Source organism: Lissotriton vulgaris, chromosome 1_1 (assembly GCF_964263255.1).
Source record: "Lissotriton vulgaris chromosome 1_1, aLisVul1.2, whole genome shotgun sequence".
Lineage (NCBI taxonomy): Eukaryota > Metazoa > Chordata > Amphibia > Caudata > Salamandridae > Lissotriton > Lissotriton vulgaris.
Window position 1 is genome coordinate 1,567,032,731 of NC_141685.1, and position 17,240 is coordinate 1,567,049,970.

Consider the following 17,240-nt stretch of genomic DNA (forward strand, 5'->3'; position numbering starts at 1 on the left):
ACTATGTAGACGCTCTGGCGCCCAGGCTGCTGGTGGTGTATACGGAGGCCTTCGAGAAGGGGGCGTTGCCTGCCTCCATGCGGGAGGCCTTGATAGTGCCACTCCTCAAGCCCGGCCGGGATGCCGCGGACGTGAGATCTTATCGCCCGCTGTCCATGCTAACGGTGGACTATAAGATCCTGAGTCGCATCCTAGCCACTAGACTAGCCCCGCACATGACGGGCCTGGTGCACAGGGATCAGGCCGGGTTTATACCCACGAGGAGCACGGCGATGAATATCCGCCGCCTGGTGGGAATAATGGACGCCATCTTGGATGGAGAGGGATCGCCGGCGGTTCTGTCCGTGGATATCGAGAAGGCCTTCGATAGTTTGGAATGGCCTTTCTTGGATGGAGTGCTGGAGCGGTTTGGCATGGGCGATGGGTTTCGGAGGTGGACGAGGGTCTTGTATAATTCGGCGACGGCGAGAGTTCGGTTGGGCGGCTTGGTATCTGCCGCGTATCCGGTGGGCAGGGGAACACGACAGGGATGCTCTCTCTCCCCTCTGTTGTTTGCCCTGGCGATGGAACCCTTGGCGGTCCATGCGAGGTCAGGCGACCGATACGCGGGAATGGTGAGTGATGGGCAATGGCATTATATATCGCTCTATGCGGATGACCTGCTCCTGTACCTAGCTGACACTTCGGGGGCACTGGTTGGAGCGATGGGTCTGCTGTCCGAGTTCGGCCGACTGTCGGGCCTTAAGGTCAATTGGGCGAAGACCTGCGTGTTTCCGCTGAGAGCGGGATCGCCAGCCCCTAGCAGCGACCTGGGTGTGGCGTGGGAACCCTCTTGCATCACCTACTTGGGTGTCCGCATCTACCACTCGGCTACTGACCTTTTGGAGGGTAACATTGGCCGTTGTGTCCGGTCACTGCGGGGTAGCTTGTCTTTCTGGTCGACCCTCCCGCTGATAGTTCTGGGCAGGATAGCATTGTTGAAAATGGTGGCGCTCCCCCGCTTCCTTTATTATTTCCGAACGCTACCTGTCTGGATTCCCCAGGGGGTGTTTAGGGAACTGCGGTCAATGATCATTGGCTTTCTGTGGGGGCATGGCCGTCGCAGGATAGCCTTGAGTACGCTACTTCGCCCCAAGCTGGAGGGGGGCATGGCCGTGCCCGACCTGGAGCTGTATTATTTAGCGGCGCAGTTGCAGGTCCTTACGCAGAACGTAGCCAGGGTGTTCCGGGGGCCGGAGGAAGACCGGGGTCGGGGGATACAGCGCCACGTGCTGTCGTACATCATTATGCAGCAACGGCTCGAATTACGGGCCCTCACCATGGAGGAGCGGACGCTCCGGCTGTGCTGGCAGAGGAGCCTCCGGAGAGCGAGGGCATCGCGGCCTTATGCCCCGGAGATTCCGATCGGGATGTTGACGGCTTTGCCGCACGGAGGGGATTGGTCCCCGTTGATGGATTGGGAGGACGCGGGGCTGCAGGTGGTGGGTGACTTGTATATAGATGGGGCGTTGGCACCGTTCGACGTGCTCCGGGACCAGTTCGGACTGCCTGAGGGGGGCTTCCTACTACACGCGGCTGTAGTGGCTGCCATGCAAAAGCACTGGAAAGAGGGGCTCCTGGAACCTGCGACGACTATGGCATGCCAATATGTGGTGATGGCGGCTGGTACATTCAAAGCTGTCACGTGCCTCCATAATAGGATGCTGAACGACGGGCTGGAACCACTCCATGGGCTCAAAGCTAAATGGGAGGGGAGCGTTGGCCGGCCCATACCGGACACGGCATGGGGCCATATCCTGCGACGCACGTGGAAGGGCACCAGGAACGCGCGCTTTCAGCAGGTCCATTTTTATGTGCTCCATAGGGCCTATCTAACTCCAGAGAAACTACAGCGGCACTTTCGGGTGCCGGATGCCTGTTGCCCCCGGTGCTCGTCCCTAGGGGCGGACATGGACCACTTGTTTTGGGGGTGTCCACAACTAGGAACTTATTGGGCGGAGGTAGGGGAACTCCTGAATGAAGTGACTGACAGGGAGGTAGAATTCGACATGGCGACGTGTCTATTGCTCTGGTTCCCGCATACTAAGCACACCAAGGTGACCAGTAAATTCATAGATCTGGGTCTGATATTGGCTCAAAGGGAAATATCGTGGCACTGGAAGGCCAGGGGGGGTCCCTCATTGCGTAGATGGAAGAGTGAGTTGCTGCGATGGTCTGACTGCGAGAGCGTGCTCCGGATGAAGCAAGCAGTGAAGTTGGGGAATGAGAGGGCTCTGGATGCGGCGCGTGCATGGGAGTTAGTGGTACAGGCTCTGCGTGATGCTTTGGTTGAGGATGAGGACGGCGAGGACTAAGCCGCTGGACACCGCGGGGCGAACACAGAAGTATGTCATTACGCACTGTAATGGAACCATCCAGTTCGGTAGAGCGAAGTACACACCTTAGCAGTTGCCAGGGGGGGGGGGCGTTGGGGGGTTAGTTGTAGGGGGGCTGGGGGGGGCCGGAAGCCATTGGAGGGTTGCTGTTGGAGGCCTCGACCCACTGGGACGGGGGGTATTGAGTAGCGGGCGGACTGATTGGGTGGGACGGCCTGGCACGAAGGCCCGAATAGCCTAGAGCAGGCCCCGACGGGGGCAATTACGTTGATACCACGGGGATGGCTGACGGGAATGTTGTTGCGGGTGGGGGGGTAAAAGCAGATACGTAAAACGACCTTACGCCAGGGTCCCAATGGGACGTACACTGTGTTGTGCTCCTCTAGAGCGATCTGATATGCCGCCCGGCCTCCGGGATGCGGGCTGAATGGCTGTGTACAACTGTGAACTGTTATTGGACGGGGGGGCCCACAAGTGCACTGGCTGTTTACTTTTTTCCTGCTGTCTATAACTCTGCAATAAAAATATAATTTAAAAAAAAATAATGAAAATCTTATCACTAGTTCCCTTCATCTGATTTTTGTCTAATTAAAGACAAAATATATACTATTGTTATGAACGGAGGTGGTATTTTTATTGTGTGGTGGGTTTTACTTATTGGCGGGTTACTGTGTAAAGCTACTGATACATGCTTTACACTGGTTTCTTTTGAGTTATGCCTGTCAGCTCTTTGCCGCAGGTACCCAAGGGCTGAGCCAAGGTTTTACCGGAACTAACCTAACTGGACATGATACAGAATACTGACATTATTACTTGGTGAGATCTCTGAACCACATCAACTAATAATCCATTTTTCTCCCATTGGTTAACTGGAACACAATAACTGACTAGTCATAAGTGTTGAAGAAGTACAACAGGCGTACACACACACACAACGTAAGGTAACCCGAAAATACCAAAGAGGAAAAGAGGGAGAAGAAGTAAGGGAGTACTGGAAAAGAACACAACTATCCTAGGTAAGTATATGCAATGTAACTACACATGAACATATGTCCTAAAACTTCACCTAAAACATAATCCTTAAAATGCACAGGTTTATTTACCTCGTCAGAACACTAAGTGAATTGTTCTCCTGATGTCTAACCGAAGAAACATCAGCAACCAACCAGCCAATCAATTATGGCATCACTGTCCACACAAACTTCCTACTTACTTAGACCTACTGTGGCTTTGCCTTTGGGAACTACTAAAACATTATTCATGTTCAAAACTTTACCACCTTCCACAACCACAAGGCAATCTTTTAATTCTTTAACAAGCACACATGCAGAGAAAAATGACCACACTTTTTTCACATGAACCGGTTTCTCGATCATAACCCAATCCCTAACTTTCACCATTAAAGTTCTACCCAAAATAGTCTTGAGCACATACAACAAATTTCCAATCCTGAAACAAATCATCAGCTTAAGATCCAGCCACACTGGTTTCAAATTTGAAACTTCAACTCTGCTCCTCATAAGGATAAAAGGTTACACATTTGCACTAATATTCCGACTTAACCATAGACCTCCAATTGATCCCATCGACCAAAGGTAATTGCAATTGATCCTTTTAATCCTGGTTAACCTTTTCAAGTAACCCATTATTTCTAGGATGGTAAAGTGAAGTTCTTTCTTGATGAATTCCAGTTAACTCAAGGAAATTTCTAATCTCAAATGACCCCAATTGAATACCATTTTCCATCACAAGCTCGTCCAAATGACCTTCTCCCATGAAAATGTCTTGCAAAAAACAAAAAACAAAAAAAACAACAAAAAAAATCAATAATTATCTGGGTGAACACATTCTTGACAAACCTAATCTCTAATCGGACAAATAATTGATCAAAACAAGATCAAACTTGGGAGTTTCAGCCAAGTACTAAAAAGGCTCTTAAATATCTAGGGTACATTTACCACATTATATTATCAGTCTCCACACTTGTAACAGGAGTAGGCACAATCACTTGCATTATAGTACTGATGATGCTCACGCTACTCTCTTTTACATGACATTCTGCTGCTTTATCTATCACCGGCCAACAACACTCCTTCTCATCCTATGCTTCAAAGCATGAATACTACCATGACCTGCATGTGCTAAGGAAAGTATTTTGCTTCACATCCCTCTACGCACCACTAATAAAACACATTATCTCAAAAGGGCATCAACTATAGTCTGACAGACTGAGGCGGATGCCCTGACTACTCGCCGCTTGAATCTAGGCAGACTGCTGGCGGTGCTTCTTCGATACGTGAGCGGGACTACGGAGCATCCCGAGATGTTTTAACTACTGGGAGCCTGTTTTGAATATGTGGCTATAAAACCGACAGACCATAAGTCCAGAGATTTCAGCGAGTGACATACTTTAATCACGTATGAGGAGTTGCAGTATATTGAAATCAACACAGAGGAACGAACTAACGCACAAAAAGATTTATTGTTGGCGAGTTCTTTTATCCAGGACAATGAATGTTTATTCATGACACATCTTGAAATAAGAAGCCTGATTCAATAACTCTTATAAAGAGAACTATAGAGTGAGATTATAGCGAATACTTGGACCTTTGGAGGTTGGTTCAAACCCCATTTAAGATTTTGTGTGTCCATGTGGGATTCAAATTATTAGATCCTGAAGAAGGTGTTGGCTCCATAAATCATCAGCCCACCGAAACGCTTCAATGCTTATTAGAGAGAAAATACTTTAAGTTTGTAAAGCAACAACTCTGATCATAAAAGCAACGAATGTGTTAAGAGTCTGATTGCTGTTAGACTACTGTATTTTCCTCATTTTAATAGGAATTATCGATTCCTTACATTTGTTTCCCATTTGTGTTAATTATTACGTTTATTGTATAAAAGTGTAATTTTTTATGTGTATTACTTTTATTGATTGATTATGTATAGAGGCTAGGGTACTTTGTGTTTTAACATTTGCTTGAATAAATTGTGCAATGTTTATGAAGTTACTTTTATATTTCCTCTTTGTTCAATGTTTTGATCTAGTACTGTGGATGTGAATATATGTGATACATAACTTTACACAAAGGGGAATTCCTGTCTTGACACTTGAAGATTGCACAATGACATGCGAATGATAATTGTGCCTGGACTGGCCTTCTTCCTTCTTCCTTTTTTAGATGCTGAACTGACAGGACCAAGAAGCTCCACACTGTGCAGATTGTGTAGATACCACAGCCCGATAGTTTCAATCAACAATCTGTGCACTCTTTAACTTGCACTTCGGCTGGCCTAAGTCTGAAGACAGACTATTATCCAATATGCCACAAACAGCAGCTGGATAAAGGCAGGGGAAGTGGATCCGCTGGTGGAAACTTGACACTACGGAAAAAACAACAACACTAACGATGGATAAGAGGTAAATTTAATACATACCACCAGCTGTCCGCTCAAGTACGTTCGCCAGCATTCTTCCCTACCATTGCAGGTACAAAACATGGAGTTTTAATATCGAAAAGTCCACAAAACTTTACTACAGTTATGCCATTGATCACGCTTAAAAATGAAAGCTACTGCAACACAGACTTTATTTTTAAGGATAAGTTAGTTACTCTATAGGAAAATAGCATTTGTTATTGCTAATAACTTTGGCACGGTTTGATTAACTTACAGGACACTGTAGTTCCCGTTCAAAATGCCATATGAAGTCTTCCTGCAACAACTGCTGAACAGAATTAAACCAAATCAGGGAAGAAGATTATGGCTTTTTTTTTTATCAACGCAGCGGACTTTCCTTGATTAGGTGTCAATCAGCTTGGTTTACTGCACCCATTCCCATCGGGCAGGCAAAGTAGGCATGACCAAATCAAGCCCTCCTGTTTAGTGCTTTAGGGTGCAAAGGTATTGTGAAAAAGGTGTAGCTGGACTGACTTTTGTTAAGAGAGGGGCATTGCATTTAATTGCATCAATAACTAACAATGAAAAAAGTATTCAGTTCCAGTAGAAACTTCAGCTGAAAAGATGTGATGGTTATTATACAAAGGATGAGGAAGGTTTGTGAACAGATTCCTAGACCTGTCCCTCCTCCAAGCGAGACGTTCAATTACAATGCAATGGAAGGTCTCTTCCTTACCGAATGTATTCCAAGGTCATGATACAGTGGTTCTTTGGGCTGTAGTAGAAGCACTTTTGTGCAGATAAGTGGCAAAGGGACTGCACATGTACCCAATTGCTACCTCAGTAGACAAGCTGATTATTTTAAAGACGGCGCGATGGATGAGACAGGACCCCTTTGCGAGGACACCATGCCCCTCCACCCCCCGGGAACATTCAAGGAACACACCCCGTTACAATGAGCGCATTGTGCTATTCTCCAACTTATGCACCTGACTGAAGTCCCTATAAGGATACCTGGATTTACTGCAAGACCCCAGATCCCCCTTAGTGATCAGTCCTCATTCCATCAAGCCAGGCTTGTCAAGGTTTTATACAGGTAAATATGTTTTTTCTTGCTTTTTACTTTGTCCACATTTCAATCATTTGTAAGTAGAGTCGTACTGATTGCAATAGTAAGATCAAACTTTGGATGAATCTATCCTGTGCTGTTGCTGTTATTACATGATGTCCATTGTATTGCTTATGTACGCTTCAAAACTAAAATCAGAACAAAAAAGTTTTTAAAACATGTTCAAAAAGTGGAAAGCCACGTATCCGACCCAATGGCGGTAAGCTATGCATTTATAGTGTTCCCTTGCACGAATCCTGACTTAAAACATTATTATTGATTAACTGGTGGCCCCAAATATTACAAAATCTAGGAGAACAATAAAACCAAAAGTAAATGCAATTTTTCCACAACGTCCGCTGACAAGGAAATGAGGCTTTGCTGCTGTATTTAATCTCTGCTGGGAAATCAAGATTTTGCCAGAGGTACTCCAGTGGTACAATTGCGTTTAGTGATTATCGTGACCCTTTACTTGAAGAGTCATTAAAGCATCTTTTCTTCTCAGTGAGGGCATTTCGTTAAAGCCTTGCAACTAGAATGCATGTCGCCTGTGCTTTCTCTAGATTCCCTAAGGTGATATCCAATTGCTGACAATGCACTGGAGTTTTTAGGTTTAAAACATCTCTATTATAACATCTATTAAGTCAATCTGAAGACTTTCACCTCTTTAAACTATTAGGACATCTAGTTCCCGATTGTGGCAGCTGTCACATGTGATGTCACCGGCATTGTCGTTTGTGACTCCAACTATGAAGTCATGCCTGATGTCATGAAAAGTACACTGAAAGCCTTCATGTCATGGAAGCTAGCCTTCACTGTAGCACTGCAATTTTCTACATCACTTCCGCGTTCATTCACCCGACGTTTTTTCCTGGGAAAATCTAGAGAATATGCTAGGCAGCTGTTCCTGCACAAAAAATCGGCTGTTTAAAACTTAATATTGCACATTGACAATCTAATAATTATCAATTTAAAAAAAAAAGTTTTACAAAGTGAATCATTCCTGTGAATCATGGATTTCATGCAAAAGGAAGCTCAGAACATTAAGTTGCAACCATAGGACCAGACAATACAGATATTGAAAGCGTTGACCATGAAAGCATCAAAACACACCGTCCAGTCAAATCACTGCCTTCAACAGTTAAACGTTGCCTTGAAATCGGTGACGGCTGTAGAGAGCAACTGCAAACCCTTCTTTTCTAAAGAGAAATAGGTTTCTTACGCACCCAGTTAACGTTTTCTCTAAACCCCAACCAGATGTATTTGATTTCAGCTGGACCAAAATATACTTACAATATTAAAGCATACATGACTTGTAACATGTATAATGAGCAAACAACCCAATCTCCGATTTCTGGTGACATTTATTAATGGCTATTCCTTTGGATTCATCTAATAATACACACATCTCAGAGATTTCAAAATCTGCAATCCACATAAAATACATTACACCTGCAAATGACGGATTTACAACAACTGCAAGCCCAAAACAAGTTTAAAAACAGAATGGATAACAAGAATAGCTTAATAATGATGTGATCTAGGAGCTTTGGTGGCTTTTGCAAACCACTCATTCTCCGTGTCTGCTGTTGAGAATGCAACGACAAGCCGCAAAATTGCATATCTGACCTACACAAACGGAGACTTATTTGGTCTTACATCATTTTTATAGCTTGATGCACGTGCATACCAAGCAGGAATGACATTTTACCTATTAACATATTAAATAACAACGCAACCTTTAAAAAAAAAAAATCATAAAAAGAACACTTCAACAGAAAAGCCTATCCGTCTGACTAACAAACAAAATATATCAAAAGCAAATACACGTAAAGTGTTTATTTTACTGCACAAACTACCAAATAGTAAAACACAGCATCCTTTTTACAGCTTTCAATAAACACTTGCGTATCTTATACAAAAACATTTTAACGCTGTGCTAAACAAACCGAAATTATGTGCTATAAAAAACAAAAGAAATGACTTTGATAATAAAAAACCCTGCGAGTCGATCTGGGGGTTCTATGTACATTAACTCTTTTGTTGGACTTCGGTCTTGTGCTTAGTATCAAACCTGTCAATGGCCTTTCAAGTATGCATTTCAAAAAACTTTCTTTTTTTTATTTAAATATAAACCGGAATAATTATGGATTTGGCACACAACGTACTCACATCGACAAATATGCTATCATTTGACACCTACACAATAAGAGAGAACGAGTAAAATTGGAACAAACAACCCCATATATTAATAGGCATTTCAGTTGACTCCTATACATAGAAAACAGATGAGGCCTAGTTTACTGCCGAGCAAAACAAGCACCATTTCTCCGAGGACTCAAACCTTAATAAGCACTGGGATGCAACTAATAAGCGACCTGCCTTTAGGAAAACACAGAAGCATCCACCAGAACCCCAAGGGTGGCACCCGAATTAGTAAACAGCAGTCAGGAGCGAAAGCCTCCACCCAGACCTCCCGTGCAAGGCTCACCTTCAGCCAATCGGCCATAACAATAACGGATGGGTCTGTGATTGTGCTGAGCAATTCCTTTGTGGCTCGCTTCTTCTCTTCCCTGTAGTTTTTCTTTTGAACCTACAAAAACACAATCCAGACAAGCAGTGAATGTCAATTCCGTAGAACAACGGCAAAGCTGAACAGAAGATATTTCAATGAATGTGGCACTGGAAATGTGAGGGGAGAAAGGTTTGGGGGAATGTAGGTTACCAATAGTAAATTACACATTTAATTCGGACTACATTTGCGTCTTTTCAAGGACAGTGGGGTTGGATATGTAAATTGACATTTTCTACCTATGATAGACAACATTAAATACGGGAAAAGCTCCATTCTTCAGAAGGAGCCATTCTAATTCAATCGTTTTTGTTGTAGAATTTGGCAGAGCACCGTCTTAGGCGCACTCCTGCTTGTGTCTTCAATCCATATGCATAAAATAGCCATTGCCAATCAAAGCAGCCTTAATATGAAAAGGCGACAGGGTATGAATCAGGAGTCATTAACCAGCATGAAGATATAAGAAGCTATTGTTAAGAGTGATATAGATTATGGCAATCCCAATTTCTTTAATTCCTCTTCCGCCCCCATCTCTGCATGGGTCTATAGCTTTGAATTTAATGGATTACATGTATATCATTCTTTACTGCTTTACTATGTTTTGCACCATTGACAGCAGTGTTTTTTCCATGCATTTTCTAGTATTTCTGGGACACATTTTTAATGCTACCCCCGAGCATCCATCCTCACCCACGATCTCATATGCTACTTCTGAAGGTACTCGTTCTGAAAAAAGTACTCGGTTCCGTTCGACAAGGAGGGATCATTTCTCGGTGTGATACCCCATCACATTTCTTTAATCTTACATTCTTCGGGTGGCACACTTCTGTCTAAACTAAGTTCCACTATAAAAGTCGATCTCTGTACAACGATTTACAGACATCCTATATCAGTAGCTCGGTATAAAAACCAATGGAGAATGTTGCACGGTGCATTTCAGTTACTTTACATTCAGATATGGGTAAGAAGGAGATATGTGATGCAGACCTTACGTATGACTCGAATTTAGATGCTTAACAGTCTTGTAGGCAGCAGGATTTTAATCCATACATCATTACAAGAGGATGACTTCAAGCACTCAATAAACCATTGGACTAATACTACTGTTGAACTCAGAACAAGTACAGGAATTTAGGAAGCCATAAAGAGCAGCATTACCACTAAGCAAGGTCAAACTAAGTAATGTCTCGGTGCAACATTGTCAAGTTTCACCAACAGTCAAGCTGTACGTTTCGTCTTCTGTAGCATAATTCCTGGACTCATCCAGAGACAGGCCAATCCCCCACGGGCGCACGCCACGGTTGTGTAATTTTTCTACCATTTGAGGACATGCCGTGAGGAAACAAATTATGGTAGCATGCACATAGAAATCTGATGAACAAGTTACTTACCTATGGTAATGCTCTTTTTGGTTGATATTCTAACAGCAGACTCTTCATGTTTAGACTATTACCAGGTGACTGCCTGGATTTGGAGATGTTTTCAGCAATGCTCTCCTTGTGCTACTAGGTGGTGCACTAAGGCTCTGTGGTGAGTTCTTACTTCCTGGAATGTAATGAAGCATAGCTGCATAGAATTGCTATTCCTACACACTAACATTAGTTTATCCATTTCGTACCTCTGAACCATCAGATGCTGAGAATTCTGAACAAACTGCAGGTGACAGTGTTTCAAAATCTAACTTGGAAACTTAATATGATGTGCTTGAGTCCACTCCACACAACCGAGCGGTAGGAGGGCTGGTAGGAATCTGCAGTTAAAGTATCTATCAGAAAGAGTGTTACCTAAGGTAAGTAACTTGTTCCTTGGATACTTCTAACCACAGATTACTCATTTTTAGAATAGAAATCACAGCAGTGCCCCCTCCACCCTCAAAAGGTGGAGGGGGTCTGTGGAGAGGACTCAGATTAGGAGGCCTTTGCAGGATAGAACATGCTAAATGGCTCTCCTATATAGCACCATTTGACTCACCTTCACAAAACTTTAAAACAAAAAGAATTCTCAACCACCTCTGGTTCTGCCTGGAAAGTTTCAGGGTGATCCCTCAAATGGGAGCTAAGAAAAAAGGGAAGGGCGTCCAACAACCTAATTTACCCATAGGGAAATTGAACAGTGATACCGCAAAAACTGCTGAAGAGACTTTTACCAGAAAGCTAGATCTTAGTCCAGAAAGCATGCTTTTTGTAATTTGGTGTAAATCCATTTAGTAATTTTGAAGAAATTAAGGTAAAAAAAAATATTTAAAATACTGTCCTGCTCCATTTAAGAACTGATTGGCTGCCACCACATCAAAAAATATGTGCTGCTACTCATCTTAGGTCTCGGGGACTCAGTACCCTGTCCTAGAATATAGGCCCAAAACAGCAATTTTATTATATTGGTGCCACTGACCCAATATAAAAAGAAATGGTCTCCCGCTGTACAAACCTCTCCCCCTTGCCCCTTCGGGGTGGGCCACAGACCAGAGGGTCGGCCTCATTTCCAGGGAACGTATCCAAATACCACTCTAGGGAGTCAGGGACCACATAGCTGGGGCCACATGTAAAATAAAGAGGGGGGGCATGCACACCTACACCAGAAGCCGCTGTTGAGCCGCCGGGGGGCCTCAACCCTTGGGGCAATTTTTAAAAAAAGAGGAGGGAGGAGCATGTGTTACCGCCTCAAACTACTGTTGTGGCCCCAGGGACCCTATCCCCGAGGTAGCTATTTACAAATGGGGAGACACCTTTAGCCATTGTTTTTTCCTGTAAATATAGGTTTGTTTAATCATTCTTCAGGACAGTTCTAAAATGGCTGCCACTACATCCTGGCTTGATGGATCACTATTAATCGTTCAAGGAAGGAGATGAGGAGAATCAACTTTTTATAAAGTTTTGTGAAGATTTGTCTAACTGAGCCAAAGTTATAAATAATCAAAAAAGCTTTTCCTTTAGAAACATGGTCTTAACTATAATTGGCGACTGCCACGGGTGGAAAAAATATTATATATGTCTATAGGGATCAGTGGTTGCTAGTGTACTCCCTTAACACCAGTGGTGCCGTGAATCAGAGGAGCCCGCTAGTGCGCCAAATATGGCAAAAAACTCCACCCAATCGTTTTTGGTTGCTCTGTTCAACATTGTGTGTGTGTGTATATATATATATATATATATATGGTAAAAGAAGTCTGGAGTGTGCTCCAGACTTGTTTTACCTATTTCACGTGCATGCCACTTGCACGAAGGAAGCACCCATCAGGAGTGTTCGGCAGAACAGTGGAAGTTGTATTCATTATATATATATATATATATATATATATATATATATATATATATATATATATATATATATATATATATATATATATATATATATATATATATATATATATATATAGCCAGTAGGTATATATAGTTAGGACGGGTTCCCATAGGAAATCCCCAACATTCTATTGGGAATAACTTTGGCCCTGGTTGATGAATCTTCGCAAATTTCTCAAAGAAGATGGCTCGCTCCGCTCCTTCCCTGAAAATTTGGGGGGCATTTGTCATGTGCGCGCACCCCCGCAAATTCTCGGATTTTTTTTTGGGGGGGGGGGGGGCTTCTGCCTTTTATTTTCTTGTGTTTTATTTTAATTTCGAGGGTGCTCACCCCTCGTTTTACTGCCGAGATCACCACCGCGGCCCGAGCCGCCTTAAAATGGCCGCCGCCGCCGCCTGGTTGTAGGCGGGGCCGGGAGGACGTGGTTTCCGCTTCCCCCTGGCTGTTCCAATGACAATGAGCCGATTAATAAAACATAAACAAACTCGCCGAATTAATAACCATCGGCATGTTGATGTTACCCCTTTCACAATTTCTTACAACTCTTCTCATAAATAACCTAAGTTTGACAATGAGCCGATTAATAAAACATAAACAAACTCGCCGAATTAATAACCATCGGCATGTTGATGTTACCCCTTTCACAATTTGTTACAACTCTTCTCATAAATAACCTAAGTTTGCACCTCTTTGGCTTAGAACGAGGCCATTTACATCAGTCCATTTACGGGGCTTTGTTTACCTTTTTAAGTATCGACAACATCCAGCCCCCATTGGCTCATAAGTCAGCCAATCAGGATGCTCGCTGAGATACATGTGACGCTCGCTATTCCAATGGCAATGAGCGTTATATACTGCAGCCCAGACGGCCTTCCTCACCTCCCCGATCGGCTCAGATGCCGATTAGAAGTACCGACGGAGAGGAAAGGTGACCGTCGGCATGATGGTTGTATTAACAGCAAAGAGGCCTAGCCAGTGAATTCAATACTTCCCTATGCCAGCGACAAATCGGTTCCTACATGTCAGTTTACAGTAAGATTGTAACGTCTGGCTGGCATTCTGGTTTTCCCATTATCTTGGAACCTCCGCTTCACGTGGGGAACAATGTGGCTCCCCTTTTACAAGCGCTAGCGGAGGGTCACTATAATATGGACACTGACCCAATAATCCATATTGATCATGGAGCTTGAGTGATAGAGTAAACAGTGCGTCTGGCGCTCATATCTATTGAAGCACTGCTGCGAGTTAGCATGCCTCCCAAAATAGCCTGCGGGAGAAATCAAAGCTGTGACTGAAGCTGCTGTGGTAGCGTTCTGAGCAGGGCGGAACTTGCTGGGTGTTCTGTTAAGGGAGCACTAGAGGGAGCGGAAGGGCTCATGGAGAATATGTTACTGTTTGAACCATAAAGGATGTACGTGTAAGCTTCCTTTTTACTCGTATACCTAGGTAATTGATGCAACGTTCTGTTTTAAAGACACTGTATCCATTGCCTTATGTTTTTGGATTTATTTAGTGCACCAAGACCGACTCAGTAGGTCCAGGAATAGCAGCTTGGAAAAGGAATAGATTTCTTTAGTGATCCGGTCCAACATGTGGTGTTTGCAGGCATTTTAGAAAGGGGCGGTAAGGGCAATTATATAGCAGATGAATCTATGGCCATGATTTCGATACAGTCCCAGGGTCCGACATAAAAATGTAACTGTATTATGATGAATTTAAGAAATGATGGGGAATATTATTAAGAAGAATGGCAAACATACTACCCTGTCAACCCATCCATCCATTCATCCATCCATTGACCCATCCTTCATCCATCCGCACCCTACCATCCATCCACACTACCGTTCACCTATCGATCCACCTATTTTTATTCAATGTATTCTGCTACAAATTACTTGCATACCTTTCACCTATCCTCAAACACTGCTCACCCTGCACACTTACCTACCATTTACTACGCACAGTCACCCTGACATTGTGCAGGCAGTCTGATACTGCTCACCCACCACTCACACAGTCCACCATCCAGCCACCCATCCATCCACCATCCATCCAGCCACCCATCCAGCCATCATACATCCATCCATTATTCATTCATTCATGCATGCATGCATCCACCCATCCATCCAGCTATCCACCCAACATGCATCCACCCATGCATCCATCCATCCACCCTGCATCGAACCATCATGCATCCACCCAGCATTCATTCATCCACCCACCCATCATGCATCCACCCATCATGCATCCACCCAACAATCATTCATCCATCATGCATCCACCAGCCATCCATCCATCTTCCAGCCAACAATCATGCATCCATCCAACACCCAGCCACCCTCCCACCCACCATTCATGCACCCCATCCATCCACCCACCCATCCATCCATCCATCCTGCATCCATCCATCATTCATGCATCCATTCACCCATCTATCATGCATGCATCCATCCATGCATCGACCCAAGAATGGTCCCACAAGGATATTAACATATTTAAACGTTATCCGCTAATAGAATTAGCATTTTCAAAACCTTGCAAATTCACTGAAAAAACCATAGGTTTCTGGCCTTATATATATATATATTAGCTTTTAAAAAACCAATGAAATTCACTGAAAAAACCATAGGTTATACACTATATATAGTTAGGAATTAGCCTTTAAAAAACCAATGAAATTCACTGAAAAAACCATAGGTTATACACTATATATAGTTAGGAATTAGCCTTTAAAAAACCAATGAAAAAAAAAAAAAAAAATATATATATATATATATATATATATATATATATATATATATTCACTGAAAAAACCAAAAGGTTATATACTATATATAGTTAGGAATTAGCCTTTAAAAAACCAATGAAATTCACTAAAAAAACCATAGGTTTTAGGCCTTATATAGTTAGGAATTAACATATAAAAAACCATTGAAATTCCTCCTATATATATATCTATATTAGCATTTAAAAAACCAATGAAATTCACTGAAAAAACCAAAGGTTATACATTATATATAGTTAGGAATTAGCCTTTAAAAAACCAATGAAATTCACTAAAAAAACATAGGTTTTAGGCCTTATATAGTTAGGAATTAACATATAAAAAACCATTGAAATTCCTCCTATATAGTTAGCTGGACATTTTATTGATATAAAACCAATGAAATTCGACATATAGTTAGGTCCACTAACTATATATTTAACGCATCCGCAATCCAATGCTGATGATGTCACATATTACATCATTCATGACATCACTGATGACATCACTGATGACAGCTCATTTAACATCAATAATTACACCACTAATGATATACTTCATGCGATAATACATTGCACCTCCTTACACTCTAATACACCTAGTGTAAAATACAAAGTATCATTTTTGAAACTATTGACACACCAATACCATTTACTACATACCCACTAACTAATTCCTACGTCTATGTGATAATACAATGCACCTCCTTACACTCTAATACACCTAGTGTAAAATACAAATTATCATTTTTGAAACTATTGACACACCAATACCATTTACTACATACCCACTAACTAATTCCTACGTCTACATGCACATTCATTCATTCACCCATAAGGTCATTCGTACATACTGTCACTCATCATTGCAACACTATCATATGCACTCATACACCTATGCAGACACTCACACACTGCCACTCATCCATGGAGTTACTCACACACCTACTCAGTCCTGTAAAGAATCAATCACACTTTGATTTCTTGATCTATACAGTTAAACACAGAACAGCTTACATTTTCACAGATATACAAACACATACTTACTCACTTATACAATCAAATCCTTCATCCATACTCTTATACATCCTCTCATTCTTCAATATGTAAAACATATTTAAACTTTACAAAAACACACAGACACTGGATGATGTCATCAGTGATGTCATCAGTGATGTCACTGACCATGTCGTGAATGATGTATGTGACATCATCAGCATTGGATTGCTGATGCGCGAAATATATAGTTAGTGGACCTAACTATATGTCGAATTTCATTGGTTTTATATCAATAAAATGTCCAGCTAACTATATAGGAGGAATTTGAATGTTTTTTTATATGTTAATTCCTAACTATATAAGGCCTAAAACCTATGTTTTTTTTAGTGAATTTCATTGGTTTTTTAAATGCTAATTCCTAACTATATATAGTGTATAACCTTTGTTTTTTTCAGTGAATATATATATATATATATATATATATATATATATATAAATATATATTTTCGCACAAAAAATAAACAAGGTTACAGGGACAATATAGTTAGGTTCAGATTTTACACACACAAACCATAGAAATTTAGCAGTTATACTTATCTCAAGAAACTATAACTCGTGCCCTATGGTAACTATAACTTTCACACACATTTCATCTCCAACATTTGATCTTTTATATATGCACATGGTTGAATCAGAATAGCAAGCAGTACACCTAATGAAATAC

General features: G+C 42.3%; 1 protein-coding gene across 4 annotated transcripts in view; it reads right to left on the reverse strand.

Annotated features, from left to right (window-relative positions):
• OSBPL8 (oxysterol binding protein like 8) overlaps positions 1-17,240 on the reverse strand; it is a 1,216,063-nt gene that overhangs the window by 224,711 nt on the left and 974,112 nt on the right. For all 4 annotated transcript variants that reach the window (XM_086918072.1, XM_086918074.1, XM_086918073.1 and 1 more), the window contains one exon: positions 9,374-9,475. In XM_086918072.1, coding sequence (XP_086774198.1) covers positions 9,374-9,475 — 102 coding nt within the window. The remainder of the gene's footprint in view (positions 1-9,373; positions 9,476-17,240) is intronic.